Source organism: Ovis aries, chromosome 5 (genome assembly GCF_016772045.2).
Source record: "Ovis aries strain OAR_USU_Benz2616 breed Rambouillet chromosome 5, ARS-UI_Ramb_v3.0, whole genome shotgun sequence".
NCBI lineage: Eukaryota > Metazoa > Chordata > Mammalia > Artiodactyla > Bovidae > Ovis > Ovis aries.
The window spans coordinates 105,545,908-105,562,115 of record NC_056058.1 but is presented as its reverse complement, the minus strand read 5'-3'; the positions used below and the strand labels follow the sequence as shown (position 1 = coordinate 105,562,115).

Genomic DNA, 16,208 nt, shown 5'->3' with positions numbered 1-16,208 from the left:
AGCAACAATCTATGAAATCTGTCCTTAAACTTTTGCAGAAACGTTTTTAAGGGCATTGCTATATCTAAAATCCCAAGGGAGAAATTTCCTTTAGAACTTATTGGTAGTAAAACTTTGCTTTAAATAAATTAATATCCTTCCTCCTCTCTAACCATGACACTAGTTAACTTTTTCTACAATGACTTATAGCTAAATTTCAAGCTCAACATGGAAATTATTACAGGTCTTTAAGAAACTACACTTTGCTTGTTAGTTAAAAACCATATATTTTATTAAAATACATAATATATCCTTTTCTTAATTCAAGTTATTTTATCTCAAGCCCATCAACAACTGTAACGACTTAAGATTAAACTTCCATTCAGACAAAACCACATTCAAATCACCTATTATTCTCTAGATGTTTGATTTGAGCAAGTAGCATAACACATGTACATCGTAACTATTTAAAACAAATACAGACAATTAATTGTTGGTATTTTGTAAAATGAAGATAAAATTTTATTGTACGGCTTAGGTGATATGCTGTGTACAATAAAAATAGATGAATCACTATGAAGTTGATTCCTTTCATCCTTTCATGTAATAATTTGGTGAACAAGTAATTTTCTTCCTCGACTGATCATCCTCTTAATAATTTCATTAATCATGTCTGTTTCAAATATTTGTTCTTCCAGAGACTATAACTGTTGTTTTGCTTATGTATTATAATTTTGAAAATTTAAATTTGTGGTTACATATGCCAGCCTTTCTGTGAGCTGGATACAAGCTAACCTAGATGTTCTTTCAAATAAAATGTACAATGATGAGACCAGCAACATGCAATTTAATAAGAAATGTATTTTTACTGAAAGGAACCTAGAAATCTGACTTTAACGCTTAGCTATTCTGTGACTTTGAGCATGAGCCACTTGCCTTAGAGATTATTGCCTCATTTGTAAAGTAACAGGGGATGAACTGTCAAATTTCACCTAGTTCTTGATTTTAGCGCACTACTCTAACAAGAGTCTCTGGGTTTTTATATTTCATAACAAAACAAAACTGCATTTTGCATTTTATTTACTATTGTTAAATTTCCACTATTAATTATTTTTTCCTGCTATTGATATTTTTTCTATATATATTTTGACATTATTCACTGAAATATAATTCGGATGTGGCTACACAAGTTCTTTGTGAAGCATAGTAAAATAAACTTGATTTATTTGTTTTATAAATGTGCCAATAAATAATTTAAAAGGCTGGATGAGTGATAGTTGCTCAGACATACCTGACTGTTCATGATCCGATGGACTGTAGCCCACCAGGCTCCTGTGTTCATAGAATTCTCCAGGCAAGAATACAGGAGTGGGTTGCCATTTCCTTCTCCAAAAGGCTGGTCAGGCTTTAGTACTTTCGTAAGGTATCACTAGCTACACTTTAGATGCGTCAGGTTCACATCCCACCCTTGCTTATAAACCTGCAATGGAATGGCATTTCCACAGAGAAATCCTAACTATGGTATTCAAAGCTCTCAAACTGGACTTTCAGATTACTCATCTTTTTAAACCATCTGCTTCTGTCAAGGCAACTGATCTTGCCTTCCTTAAAACAAGTCTAGGAACTTCCCACGTTTTAGATGCTTCCCTTACCATGAGTGTGTGCATGCCTGCGCAGTTGCTTCAGTCCTGTCTGACTCTGTGTGACCCCATGGGCCGTGGCCCACCAGGCTCCTCTGTCCACGGGGTGCTCCAGGCAGGATCCCGGGAATGGGCTGCCACACCCTCCTCCAGTCCCTTACCGTAACCCCAAACAATTTCCCTAGTCTGTTGGCCTATCCTCGAAAAGTCCACATTTCTCTGTAAATCATTCCTAGGCCGTATGTTCTTCTAAATTCACATACTGTTACTTTAAAAATCCTTTATAAAATCTTTTTCAAATTGAGACTCATAAAATCAACTTTTTGGATGTTGACTTTTTGGATGCATTAAGAAATATAAAAAGTTTCATAAAATCTCTATCAATTATGAACACATATCCATACCAACATTTCCAATTCGGTATGTCCTGGGACTCAATATAATATGCAATTTCTATGCATTATGGGAAAAAAGAGTTTTAGAAACATTGCTTCTGTATCTTGGAACTCTCTCCAACCAGTATACAGATGCTTTCTCATTCATGGTATTACAATGGACGGGGTAAAATGATTGATTTAACCAGTCTCCTATTAAAGAACATTTGAATTATTTCCAATTTCCTGATATTATAAATGCTGCAGTGAATAACCTTATCCTGATATCACTTCATACATACACATACGTAACTAAAGGACGAGCTGCAGTAGTCATATTGCTAAGTCAGAGCGAGATCCCTTTTATAATTTTTATAGATCGAGCCACATTGCCTTCTACAGTGTGTGTGCTTCAGTTCAGTGCAGTCGCTCAGTCGTGTCCGACTTTTCACAACCCCATGAATCGCAGCACCCCAGGCCTCCCTGTCCATCACCAACTCCCGGAGTTCACTCAGACTCATGTCCATCGAGTTGGTGATACCTTTCAGCCATCTCATCCTCTATCGTCCCCTTCTCCTCCTGCCCGCAATCCCTCCCAGCATCAGAGTCTTTTCCAATGAGTCAACTCTTCGTATGAGGTGGCCAAAGTACTGGAGTTTCAGCTTTAGCATCATTCCTTCCAAAGAAATCCCAGGGCTGATCTCCTTTAGGATGGACTGGTTGGATCTCCTTGCAGTCCAAGGGACTCTCAAGAGTCTTCTCCAATATCACTGTTCAAAAGCATCAATTCTTTGGCACTCAGCTTTCTTCACAGTCCAACTCTCACATCCATACGTGACCACAGGGAAAACTATAGCCTTGACTAGACGGACCTTTGTTGACAAAGTAATGTCTCTGCTTTTGAATATGCTGTCTAGGTTGGTCTTAACTTTCCTTCCAAGGAGTAAGCATCTTTTAATTTCCTGGCTGCAGTCACCATCTGCAGTGATTTTGGAGCCCAGAAAAATAAAGTCTGACACTGCTTCCACTGTTTCCCCATCTATTTCCCACGAAGTGATGGGACCAGATGCCATGATCTTCGTTTTCTGAATGTTGAGCTGTAAGCCAACGTTTTCACTCTCCTCTTTCACTTTCATCAAGAGGCTTTTTAGTTCCTCTTCACTTTCTGCCATAAGGGTGGTATTCGCTTAGTCATGTCCAACTCTTTGGAACCCCATGGACTATAGCCCACCAGGCTCCTCTGTCCATGGAATTCTCCAGGTGAGAATACTGGAGCGGGTAGCCTTTCCCTTCTCCAGGGATCTTCCCAACCCAGGGACCAAACCCAGGTCTCCCACATTGCAAGCGGATTCTTTACCAGCGGATTCTTTACCATCAGGGAAGCCCAACAGAGGTTTTTCTAATTTATATCCCCATCACCAAATTATCTAAGGTTTTTATCTGTACATCTTTGCAAAGAAACTAAATTATCAAACTGAGTTTATGCCAATCTGCTAGGTAAAAACATGATATCTCATCCTAGTTTTAATACTCCTTTATTCTGAGTAATATAATCATCTGTCATATTTTAAAAGTCATTTGTATTTTCATTTTTTGAACTATCCATTCATGCCCATTGCTAATTTTTCTTTTTGATTGTCTTTATCTGACAGACTGCAGCCTGCCAGGCTTCTCTGTCCATGGAATCCTCCAGACAAGAATACTGGAGTGGGTTGCCATTTCCTTTTCCAGGGGATCTTCCCAATCCAGGGATCAAACCCAGGTCTCCCACACTGCAGGCAGATTCTTTACTGTCTGAGCAACAAGGGCAGAATTAATTTCTAGAGGTTCTTTATATATTAGATATTAGCCCCGTGTGGTATGTGTTTTCTTAAATAAATTAGCAAGTATTTTAATTTTCTTCTGATCTTGTAAAAAGTAGTTATTATATATATATATATTTATTTTTTATATTTTGTTTTAACTTATTCCTTTATGCTTTTACCTTTCTTAATTCCTTTCTTTTGCTTTCCTTTTAATTGTGGTGTTTTTTCTTCTTAATTTTTTGAATTAGATGTTTAACTCATTCACTTCATTCTTTTTGTTTTATCAATGTTAAGTTTTTAAGGTTCTGAATTTTCCTCCAAGTGCAGTTTTGTCTGCATCACTTAGCTATATGAAAAATTTTATTTTCTCCACACATGTCTTGCACTCATTGATGTAAGCAAAAAATATAGAAATTTAGAGTTCTTTCCTTTCAACATGTATTTTTGCTAGAGCTTAATAAGATCTAGAGCAACTTGGTTCTTTGATCATCTCTTTCCTTTGTGCTATACAACTTTTGCCTAAGCAAAAGAGCTTTTGGCTACCTAAACATGTACTTCTTAAAGTCTGTGGATAATATATAGCTCCTAGTTTTGTGAAAAATGCAGTTTATACTTTTTTATTTTGTTGTTATTGTTCTATGGTTTCCACAGGTAATAGGGACAAAATGTTGTTATGTAGCCATGTTCATAGGAGAAATCCTTTTATCCATTTTCTGTGTACATTTCTACACGCTTCTCGGCCTTCTCTAGTGGCTCAGACAATAAAGAATCCGTCTGCAATGCAGGAGCCCTGGGGTAGATCTCTGGATCAGGAAGATCCCCTGGAGAAAGGAATGGCTACTCACTCCAGTATTCTTGCCTGGACAATTCCATGGATAAAGGAGTCTGGTGTCCTACAGTCCACGGGGTCACGAAGAGTCAGACATGACTGAGCAGCTAACACCTTCCCTTTCCCAGGGTCCACATGCATAGATTTTGTAAATATTTTAAAATGATGAAATGATACACTCCAGGCAATGTTTGTGCTGTAAATACCAATCCTATCCTTTAATCTACATTAAAAAAAACTTTAATGACTTTTCTTTTAACCTCTCAGCCCCCATCTGACTATTTCATCACCCTTCCATCTATTTATATAGTAGATAAAAAGAATATTCTTATCTACCAAAAAACCTTGCTCCTCAGACTAAAAATATGATATTTAAGAAAGTCTGAGGTAGACATATACATGAAATTCCTTTGAGAAATCACATAAGAAATCATTAGTGGCCTCCAAGGTCTATTAATTTTTGAGTCCAACGTTGCTCTTCCTCACGATACCTGCTGGTAAATTTTGAGATAAAAAGCTGAAAGTCAGTTTATGTGTTATATGTTCGATGACAAGGTCATGTTATTTCATTAAATGGAACAAACCTAAAATCCAAGCTTAATTTGACTTTCCAAACTATGCAAAATGAAGGGTAAACATTCAGATATTATCTGTATTTCCCTGAATACAACACACTATTATAGTTCTTGTTAGACTAACTTTCATATGAGACGGGATTGTAACTGTCACAATTACTGTGTGTATGTACTTCACAATGTACATACTACTGTTAGAATACTGACCTACGGAAAGAATTTCTTAACTATTGACGTTGCAAAGACTATACGTTATAATTTATGCTAGCTAGGGTTGTAGTCAAAAATGATGAATAGGACAGAATCATTTTCGTGTTAGCACTCTGAAATTTTTTTCCTTCACAATTTAAAATCTTCAAATTTTCCCTCTGTTCTATTTGTCCTGTTAAAGAAACTTTTTGAACAGGAAAGTATATGGTATTTTATAGTTTCCAAAATCTACAGAGAAAAATGGACTTTTCTTGAGTTATGTCCTTTTGTAATAAACAAGGTATCTGGTGAGCAGTGACTACGTGACTTGAGTATAAGGTAAAGTGCATAGTCTTCAGGGGTCTGAAACCTCACAGCGTGCACGGAGCGCCTAAATGGGAAGCAGCGCTCTCCTCTCTGCCCTTTGTGTGTGTGTGTCTCTCGGAGAAGCCGCCACCAGAAACCGGTCACCTCACGACATGTTAACTTCAGTCACAGGCTCACTCTCTCCACAAAAATCTGCTTCTAATGTTCTGGCATACTATACAAAACTCTGATTAAAAAGCCAGAATTACTTGATTTAAGCTGGCAGGCAAGTCATTTACCTAAAGGTTCAACTTAACGGCTCACTGCCTAACTTGCCTGAATTTAAATCATGAACTTTAACTTCCATTCAGAAAGAAAAAAATTTTTAAAGATCTAAATCTAAAGAAATATTAAGCTTCACAAGCCAGACTTTCAAATGTTAAAGGTGAACCAGATGTCTTCCTTACCTGCATCTTACAATATCCTCTACTGCACCTTAAATTCCAACTCTCACCAAATATTACTGTCTAATGTTCTTCCTTCTATAGAGACCCATAGTTTTTGCTATGGTAAAGACTTTTCCAATTTACTATTTTGTGCAACCAAAGATATTGCCTTTCCATTAAACTCACACATGTCCCATAAAATAAACATTTTATTCCTTACAGCCTCTAAAATTTAGACTCTACAGTCTAGACAGATAGCAGTTAAGAACATGGGTTGAATATCTCATCTCTGCCGACAGCTGTGTTGTTTTGTGAAAGTAATTTACCATTGTAAACTTCAGTTCCAGGTTCATAATTGTATGGGGTTAATAGCAATATTTATTTCATGGGAATATATACAGTTAAGGCATATAAGAAGCTTCTAGCAACTGCCCAGTCAATTCAATTCTTCAACAGATATTTACTGAACACCTACTAGCTAGCTGGAGGAGGACATGGCAACCCACTCCAGTATTCTTGCCTGGAGAATCCCATGGACAGAGGAGCCTGGTGGCCTACAGTTCACGGGGTCATAAAGAGTCGGACATGACTGGATCAAGTGAGCACATAGTAGCTAGCACTGTTTTAGGTACTGGTTGCACTGACTGTTAAATGCAATCCTGGCCCTTATAGAACGTACATTTCTCTTGCGGGAGAGAGACAACCAAAAATGCATCCTATAGTATGATGTCAGGTAAGCAGAACTGTAACAGAGAGGATTGAGGACAAGCGAGAGATATGAGGGGTAAGGTGTTATTTCCCAGGCCGCAGTCAGAAAAGACCTCCCTGATGAAGCAACACTTGAACAGAGTCTGAGCTGAGGGGAGAACAGGCCCTGTGCGTCCCACCGTGCTGCCAGGATGATGGTGATGATTAAGAACAGCAAGCTGTGTAGGACACCTCTCTCACTCCCATACCTTCCCACAGGCTTTGGGAGGCAGAGGAGGAAACGTCAGCCAGGGCAGAGTGAGGGATGGCTGGGTGGAACATCGGTTCGCTTCATCATCATGAGAAAGTCAATTTCCCTAACTCAGGCTGTCTAGTTTCGTCTAGTTTCGCGTGCCTCTGGGAATAAGAGAGAAGTTACCCTGGTCGCCTCGTCCTCTACTCAGGCATATACTGTGCACGCACGTTCTCATGAGTAAGAGGGAAACAAATGGAGAGAGGCGTGGGGTACTATAAACAGAAATTACACTGAGACCAAAATAGCATTCTTTATGTAGGCTAAAAATGAAGTCTGGCAAGATGGAAATTACATGTTTTATAGCACAGTATATGGTCAAAGACATTAACTTCTTATACAAATTAAATCAGGAAAGAGATTCCATTTATAAGACAACAAATAACCTTCCAAGAGAAGATACGTAACAGATAAGACCAGCATAAGAAACTTGTTTCCCACTCATGATTGAAAATTACCTGCTCTTATAACCCTGTTTTGTGATTTTCTTTTAAAAGAGTGATATGATTCTTTAAATCAAGTGCATAATAATATTTACCATAAATTGAGATAATAACTTGCATATTTCAAATATCAAGTTAACAGTCAACTAGATTAACTTCAAATTTCTACCTCATAAAACGATCATATGTAGCCCCTTAATCTTTCACAGCTTTCAGTGTAGTCATTTCCATAACTAAGACTATAGGATGCTGGGATAATCGGCTCCACAGACAGAGTCGGGGGTCTGAGAGGAAGAGAATAACCGGCCATGCAACAGTCCAGAGCATCTGCTCCGCTTCTCGACGACCGTCTCATGGACTATTTCATACCATGAGGGATATAGCTTTACTTACACATTCACACCCAAGGCCACATAAGCACTGTTTTGCGCCTCTTTTAGGGCTCTGGTCTCTCAGCTTAGACTTGGCTAAGCAAGTGGACAATGCAGACACTAGGCTGGCTTAAGAAATGAGTCGCAATCATTTGACAGTATCCTATCCTATCTCCCATTAACCTAACATGGTCAAACTGTGGTACCTTCACCGCACTAAACTTTACTTCATATTGGGATATACTAGAATTGAGTTCATACTTTCACATGTACAACTAAGGATACAAAACTCCTGGCACTTACAGTGCTGGAGCAGGTGAAGAGCTGTCAAAGGACCCCTAGATTTATGGTTTGAGCAGCTGGGTTTTTGGTGATACCATTTACTATAAAGGAAGAACAAATTTTGTAGTTAACTATGATACATTCAGTTTTAGGTGAGAAGTAGAAAATTTTTAGATTTGGGAAAGATATATATCTGAGCTGGAAACATAAATTTGCAAGTCACTGATGTATTAATAGTAAATAAAGTCACGAGAACAGACAGCAGTTATTCATCGATGAAAGATGAAACATTAATAGACCTTTTTTTAACTAGAGAAAAAATATAACAGCCTGTTCCAGACTAAAGGAGAATTTTTATAGGGTTTTCTGCAATTAAAATGTAAAACAAAAGTGAAAGGAAAAACACTAACAAAGAATGAGCCAAACTCATAATTCTAGAAAATTATGCAAAAAGGACAATTCTTTAGCCACCGAATTAATGTTTAGAAACTGACTGTTGAAATCTTCTGTGGGTGGAATGTAAAAATAAAGAGTGAGTAATAAATACACAATACAAGTACAAACACAGACATCATGCTCCAGGCTAACAAAGGGAACTATAACAACTGCTTTTTAAATTTTTAAAATTTCAGGTGAATTTAGATTATATACTAGCATTCTTGGGGATAACACTTGGTTCATATTACAAGTCACCCCTGGATACATAAACCTCAAATCAGCATATCTTAACCTCCCAGGTTTTACGACTTCCCTGTTTCTACACTGTTCCTCATGTGAGATGGCTCCCTCAGGAAAGGAGCTCCTGTTGACCCCAACTCAATTCCTGGACCATTAAAAGTGCCCAGAAGCTAGGCCGTCTCCACTGTCCCCCTAGTCCAGGTGCCACAGGTCTCACCTTAAAAACACAAGCCTTCCTCAACCCACTTACTACCTCACAGATTGCTTAAAGCACATAAATGCAATCTGTTCTGTGATAGATCTTAGAGGTAACGATGACCTAGAACAATCTCTCACCCAGCTAGCTGACTCTACAGTGAAGCTATGATTTACTGACCCTGAGAAGAATAGTGTAGTTTTAAAAAATTCCAATATCTTACAATATATCATACACTTAACACCAAAAAGTAAAATTCTAATTAACTCTTAATTGCTGGACATTTTCTTGGACATCTACGTCTCAGAATCTTTTATAAACTAAATCTTTTAAACTCTGAACCTTATAGTGTGAAGGAAAGCCTCAAGTCTTTCAAGAAACACTTGAAAGGAAAAAGAAAAAAGACAGGCCATTTGTAACCTAGCAAACACTGAATAAAAAGACAACCCATCTGCCATCTAAGTACAACCAAGGAAATTTCACACTTTAACTATCTTTGTTTCCAAAATTATAAATAACCTAAGAACTTTATTTAGTGTGGGACACAACTCACAAAGCAGTCTTTTCTTTTTTCTTTTGTCTAAAAAAGCTGAACGTAAGCACCTACCTTAGGAATAGGATTCAGCAGAATCACACCTGACTTCTTAGTGATGACCTGTTTCGTTGTGTAGTGATGGTCTATAAGTTGAGGGATATTTGAAAACCCAGTGCCTTCAAAACGATACATATTCTGGAGAAAGAACAATAAAGACATTGCTTAAGCAACACTTCATTCATCAATAAAGTTCCATTTAAGAAAGCCTATTGTTGTACAAGTGTGTGAAGATATTTAACACTGCTGAATTATAATACACTTAAAAATGGTTAAGACGGTAAAAATAAAGACAAGTGATATTGCAACATGCTAAAAAATAATCTTGCATCAAGAAACTAATTTTCATAAATGACTAAATGTAATTCAGATTGTTAAAAAGAAAGAAAGAAAGAAAAGAAGAAAAGAAAAATTTACAGACCTAGAATGCACATTGCTAAAATAACAACCAAAGGAAATAAACTACAGGATACACTGAAGGAACAGAAATATGTGTACATATGTTTGCATATGTGTTTCATTTGAAAAAGCTTTCAAGACCAAAAATAAAGTCAAAAGTCTGCAGAAGCATATCCAATATAATAATATTTTAAGAATACCTCTGATGACCATTTATTTCCCTTTCATCAATACAGTATGAATTGATTTTTCTGTACTTCGGTTATTCATGTATTATTCTTTCATCAAACCACACAGTCAAAAACAAAACAAAACAAAACGATACTGTCCTTCACATACACTTGATAGAGAAAATGCAGCAGAGACAAGTCTGTGCGCATCAGCACACTCACGTCTTCACACCTGTGATTCCGACACATGAAGTTAGTGACATGTTCCCAAACTCTGTCAAGACCGCTTTCCTCTAACTTAAAAAAGGCACATCCGTTGGTAATCTCATGAATGAATCAATGGCAATAAATTTAGCAAAGAAAAAACATCTCATTGCAGCTATTTTTCAATGAAAGGAGCATTACGATACAGTGTCGTGTAACAAAGGCTCCCATCTGATTATTCACAAAGAGCTCACATGTACATGTGTATAAATACAGATACAAACATGTTCCATTTTAAGAAAATTCTATGGTAAGAAATAAGAAATTTCTGAACTCTCCAAATTTGGGTACTATTTACAACATTGGAAGGTTTTCCCAGATAAAGGATAAAAAAACTCAAAACTGGATTTGTGCAATATAAAATTCAGTCAGTTCAGTCACTGAGTCATGTCCAACTCTCTGGGACCCCATGAACCGTAGCACGCCAGGCCTCCCTGTCCACTACCAACTCCTGGGCTTTACCCAAACTCGTGTCCATTGAGTCGGTGATGCCATCCAGCCATCTCATCCTCTATCGTCTCCTTCTACTCCCACCTTCAATCTTTCCCAGCATCAGGGTCTTTTCCAACGAGTCAGTTCTTCGCATCAGGTGGCCGAAGTATTGGAGTTTCAGCTCCAGCATCAGTCCTTCCAAAGAATATTCAGGACTGATCTCCTTTAGGATGGATTGGTTGGATCTCCTTACAGTCCAAGGGTCTTCTCCAACACCACAGTTCAAAGGTATCAATTCCTGGGCACTCAGCTTTCTTTATAGTCCAACTCTCACATCCATACATGACTACTAGAAAAACCATAGCCTTGATTAGATGGACCTTTGTTGGCAAAGTAATGTCTCAGCTTTTTAATATGCTGTACAATTTGGTCATAACTTTTCTACAAAGGAGCAAGTGTCTTTTAATTTCATGGCTGCAGTCACTATTTGCAGTGATTTTAGAGCCCCCAAAATAAAGTCTGATACTGTTTCCCCATCTATCTGCCATGAAGTGATGGGACCAAATGCCATGATCTTAGTTTTCTGAATGTTGAGCTTTAAGCCAACTTTTTCACTCTCCTCTTTCACTTTCATCAAGAGGCTCTTTAGTTCTTCTTCACTTTCTGCCATAAGGGTGGTGTCATCTGCATATCTGAGTTATTGATATTTCTCCTGGCAATCTTGATTCCACCTTGTGCTTCTTCCAGTCCAGCGTTTCTTATGATGTAGTCTGCATATAAGTTAAATAAGCAAGGTGACAATATACAGCCTTGACGTACTCCTTTTCCTATTTGGAACCAGTCAGTTGTTCCATGTCCAGTTCTAACTATTGCTTCCTGACCTGCATATAGGTCTCTCAAGAACCAGGTCTGGCGGTCTGGTATTCCCATCTCTTTCAGAATTTTCCAGTTTATTGTGATCCACACAAAGGCTTTGGCATAGTCAATAAAGCAAAAGTAGATGTTTTCCTGGAACTCTCTTGCTTTCCCACTGATCCAACGGATGTTGGTAATTTGATCTCTGGTTCCTCTGCCTTTTCTAAAACCAGCTTGAACATTTGGAAGTTCACAGTTCATGTATTGCTGAAGCCTGGTTTGGAGAATTTTGAGTATTACTTTGCTAGCGTGTGAGATGAGTGCAATTGTGCGGTAGTCTGAGCATTCTTTGGCATTGCCTTTCTTAGGGATTGGAATGAAAACTGACCTTTTCCACTTCTGTGGTCACTGCTGAGTTTTCCAAATTTGCTGGCATATTGAATTCAGCACTTTCACAGCATCATCTTTCAGGATTTGAAGTAGTTCAACTGGAATTCCATCACCTCCACTAGCTTTGTTCGTAGTGATGCTTCCTGATGCCTACTTGACTTCACATTCCAGGATATCTGGCTCTAGGCGAGTGATCAATCACACCATTGTGATTATCTGAGTCATGAAGAGCTCTTCTATAGTTTTTCTGTGTATTCTTGTCACCTCTTCTTAATATCTTCTGCTTCTGTTAGGTCCACACCATTTCTGTCCTTTATTGAGCCCATCTTTGCATGAAATGTTCCCTTGGTATCTCTAATTTTCTTGAAGAGCTCTCTAGTCTTTCCCATTCTATTTTTTTTTTTTAATTTTTTATTTTTAAATTTTAAAATCTTTAATTCTTACATGCATTCCCAAACATGAACCCCCTCCCACCTCCCTCCCATAACATCTTTCTGGGTCATCCCCATGCACCAGCCCCAAGCATGCTGCATCCTGCGTCAGACATAGACTGGCGATTCAATTCACATGATAGTATACATGTTAGAATGTCATTCTCCCAAATCATCCCACCTCTCCTCTCCTCTGAGTCCAAAAGTCCGTTATACACATCTGTGTCTCTTCCCTGTCTTGCATACAGGGTTGTCATTGCCATCTTCCTAAATTCCATATATATGTGTTAGTATAGTGTATTGGTGTTTTTCTTTCTGGCTTACTTCACTCTGTATAATCGGCTCCAGTTTCATCCATCTCATCAGAACTGATTCAAATGAATTCTTTTTAACTGCTGAGTAATACTCCATTGTGTATATGTACCACAGCTTTCTTATCCATTCATCTGCTGATGGACATCTAGGTTGTTTCCATGTCCTGGCTATTATAAACCCATTCTATTATTTTCTTCTATTTCTTTGCACTGATCACTGAGTAAGGCTTTCTTATCTCTCCTTGCTATTCTTTGAAACTCTGCACTCAAATGGGTATATCTTTCCTTTCCCCCTTCGCCTTTCACTTCTCTTCTTTTCATAGCTATTTGTAAGGCCTCCTCAGACAACCATTTTGCCTTTTTGCATTTCTTTATTTTGATGATGGTCTTGATCACTGACTTGTACAATGTCATGAATCTCCGTCCATAGTTCATCATGTACTCTATCTACCATATCTAATCCCTTGAATCTATTTGTCACTTCCACTGTATAACAGTAAAGGATTTGATTTACATCATACCTGAATGGTCTACTGGTTTTCCCTACTTTCTTCAATTTCAGTCTGAATTTGGCAATAAGGAGTTCATGATCTGAGCCACAGTTAGCTCCCAGTCTTGTTTTGGCTGACTGTATAGAGTTTCTCCATCTTTGGCTGCAAAGAATATAATCAGTCTGATTCCAGCGTTGACCATCTGGTGAGGTCCATGTATATAGTCTTCTCTTGTGTTGTTAAGAGGGTGTTTGCTATGACCAGTGCATTCTCTTGGCAGACCTCTATTAGCCTTTGCTGTGCTTCATTCTGTACTCCAACGCCAAATTTGCCTGTTCCTCCAGGTTTTTCTTGACTTCCTACTTTTGCATTCCAGTCCCCCCTAATGAAAAGGACATCTTTTTTTGGGTGTTAGTTCTATAAGGTCTTGTAGGTCTTCATAGATGGAGAAGGCAATGGCAACCCACTCTAGTACTCTAGCCTGGAAAATCCCATGGACGGAAGAGCCTGGTAGGCTGCAGTCCATGGGGTTGCTAGGAGTCGGACACAACTGAGCAACCTCACTTTCACTTTTCACTTTCTTGCATTGGAGAAGGAAATGGCAACCCACTCCAGTGTTCTTGCCTGGAGAATCCCAGGGATGGGGGAGCCTGGTGAGCTGCTGTCTATGGGGTCGCACAGAGTCGGACACGACTGAAGTGACTTAGCAGGTCTTCATAGAATCATTCAGCTTCTTCAGCATTACTGGTTGGGGCATAGACTTGAATTACTGTGAGACTGAATGGTTTGCCTTGGAAATGAGCAGAGATCATTCTGTCACTTTTGAGACTGCATCCAAGCACTGCATTTTGGGCTCTTTTGTTGACTATGAGGGCTACTCCATTTCTTCTAAGGGATTCTTGCCCACAGTAGTAGATATAATGGTCATCTGAGTTAAATTCACTCATTCCAGTCCATCTTAGTTCGCTGATTCCTAAAATGTTGACGTTCACTGTTGCCATCTCCTGTTTGACCACTTCTAATTTGCCTTGGTTCATGGATCTAACATTCCAGGTCATGGTGGAGAGTTCTGACAAAATGTGGTCCACTGGAGAAGGGGATGGCAAACCACTTCAGCATTTTTGCCTTGAGAGCCCCATGGACAGTATGGCAAAAAGATAGGACACTGAAAGATGAACTCCTTAGGCTGATAGGTACCCAGTATGCTACTGGAGATCAAAAGAAATAACTCCAAAAACAATGAAGAGACACAGCCAAAGCAAAAACAACACCCAGTTGTGGATGTGACTGGTGATAGAAGCAAAGTCCAATCTGGTAAAGAGCAATATTGCATAAAAATGTGGAATATTAGGTCCATGAATCAAGGCAAATTGCAAGTGGTCAAACAAGATGTCAAGATATAAATTTTGTGAATGTTAATGTTTAAGTCAGCTTCTCACTCTCCTCTTTAACCCTCATCAAGAGGCTCTTTAGTTCCTCTTCACTATCTGCCATTAGAGTGGTATCAACTACATATCTGAAATTGTTGGTATTTTCCCAGCAATCTTGATTCCAACTTCTGATTCATCGAGCCTGGCATTTCTCATCATGTGCTCTGCACAGAAGTTAAATAAGCAAGGTGACGATGTACAGCCTTGACGCACTCTGTTCCCAGTTTGGAATCAGTCTGCTCTTCATGTCTGGTTCTAATTGTTGCTTCTTGACCTGCAAACAGGTTTCGCAGGAGGCAGGTAACGGGGTCTAGTATTCCCATCTCTTTAAGAATTTTCCACAGTTTGTTGTGATCCACATGGTCAAAGGCTTTCTTGTAGAGAATGAAGCAAAAGTAGATGTTTTTCTGGAATTCCCTTGTTTTCTATATGATCCAACGAATGTTTGCAATTTGGTCTCTGGTTCCTCTGCCTTTTGTAAAGGCAGCTTCTACATCTGGAGGCTCTCGGTTCATGCACTAGTGAAGCCTATGTGGAAGGATCTGGTGCATAACCTCACTACAACGTGAAATGAGCACAATTACGTGGTAGTCTGAACATTCTTTGGCATTGCCCTTCTTTGGGATAGGAATGAAAATTGACCACTTCCAGGGCTGTGGGCATTGCTAAGCTTTCCAAATTTGGTAACATATTAGGTGCAGTACTTTAACACCATCATCTTTTAGGATTTTAGGTTGCTCAACCTGAATTCCATCACCTCCACCAGATTTGTTCATAGTAGTGCTTCCTAAGGCCACTTGACTTCACACTCCAGGATGTCTGGCTCTAGGTGAGTGACCACACCATTTGGTTATCTGGGTCATTAAAGACCTTTCTTCTATAGTTCTGTGTATTTTTGCCACATCTTCTTAATCTCTTCTGCTTCTGTTAGATCCTTACCATTTTTGTTCTTTATCATGTCCATCGTTGCATGAAATGTTCCCTTGATATCTCCAGTTTTCTTGAAAAGATCTCCAGTCTTTTCCATTCTGTTGTTTTCCTCTACTTCTTTACACCGTTCATTTAAAAGGTCTTCTTATCTCTCCTTGCTATCTCTGGAACTCTGCATTCAAATGGGCATATCTTTCCCTGTCTCCCTTGCCTTTCGCTTCTCTTCTTTTCTCAGCTATTTATAAGGCCTGCTCCGACAACCACTTTGCCCTCTTGCATTTTTTTTCCCCCTTGGGGATGGTTTTGATCACCGCCTCCTGTACAATGTTATGAACTTCCATTCACAGTTCTTCAGGCACTCTGTAAATCAGATCTAACCCCTTGAATCTATTTGTCC

General features: G+C 38.7%; 1 protein-coding gene across 11 annotated transcripts in view; it reads right to left on the bottom strand.

Annotated features, from left to right (window-relative positions):
* Positions 1 to 16,208, bottom strand: part of FER (FER tyrosine kinase) — a 456,675-nt gene that overhangs the window by 208,852 nt on the left and 231,615 nt on the right. For all 11 annotated transcript variants that reach the window (XM_042251005.2, XM_060416072.1, XM_060416073.1 and 8 more), the window contains one exon: positions 9,721 to 9,843. In XM_042251005.2, coding sequence (XP_042106939.1) covers positions 9,721 to 9,843 — 123 coding nt within the window. The remainder of the gene's footprint in view (positions 1 to 9,720; positions 9,844 to 16,208) is intronic.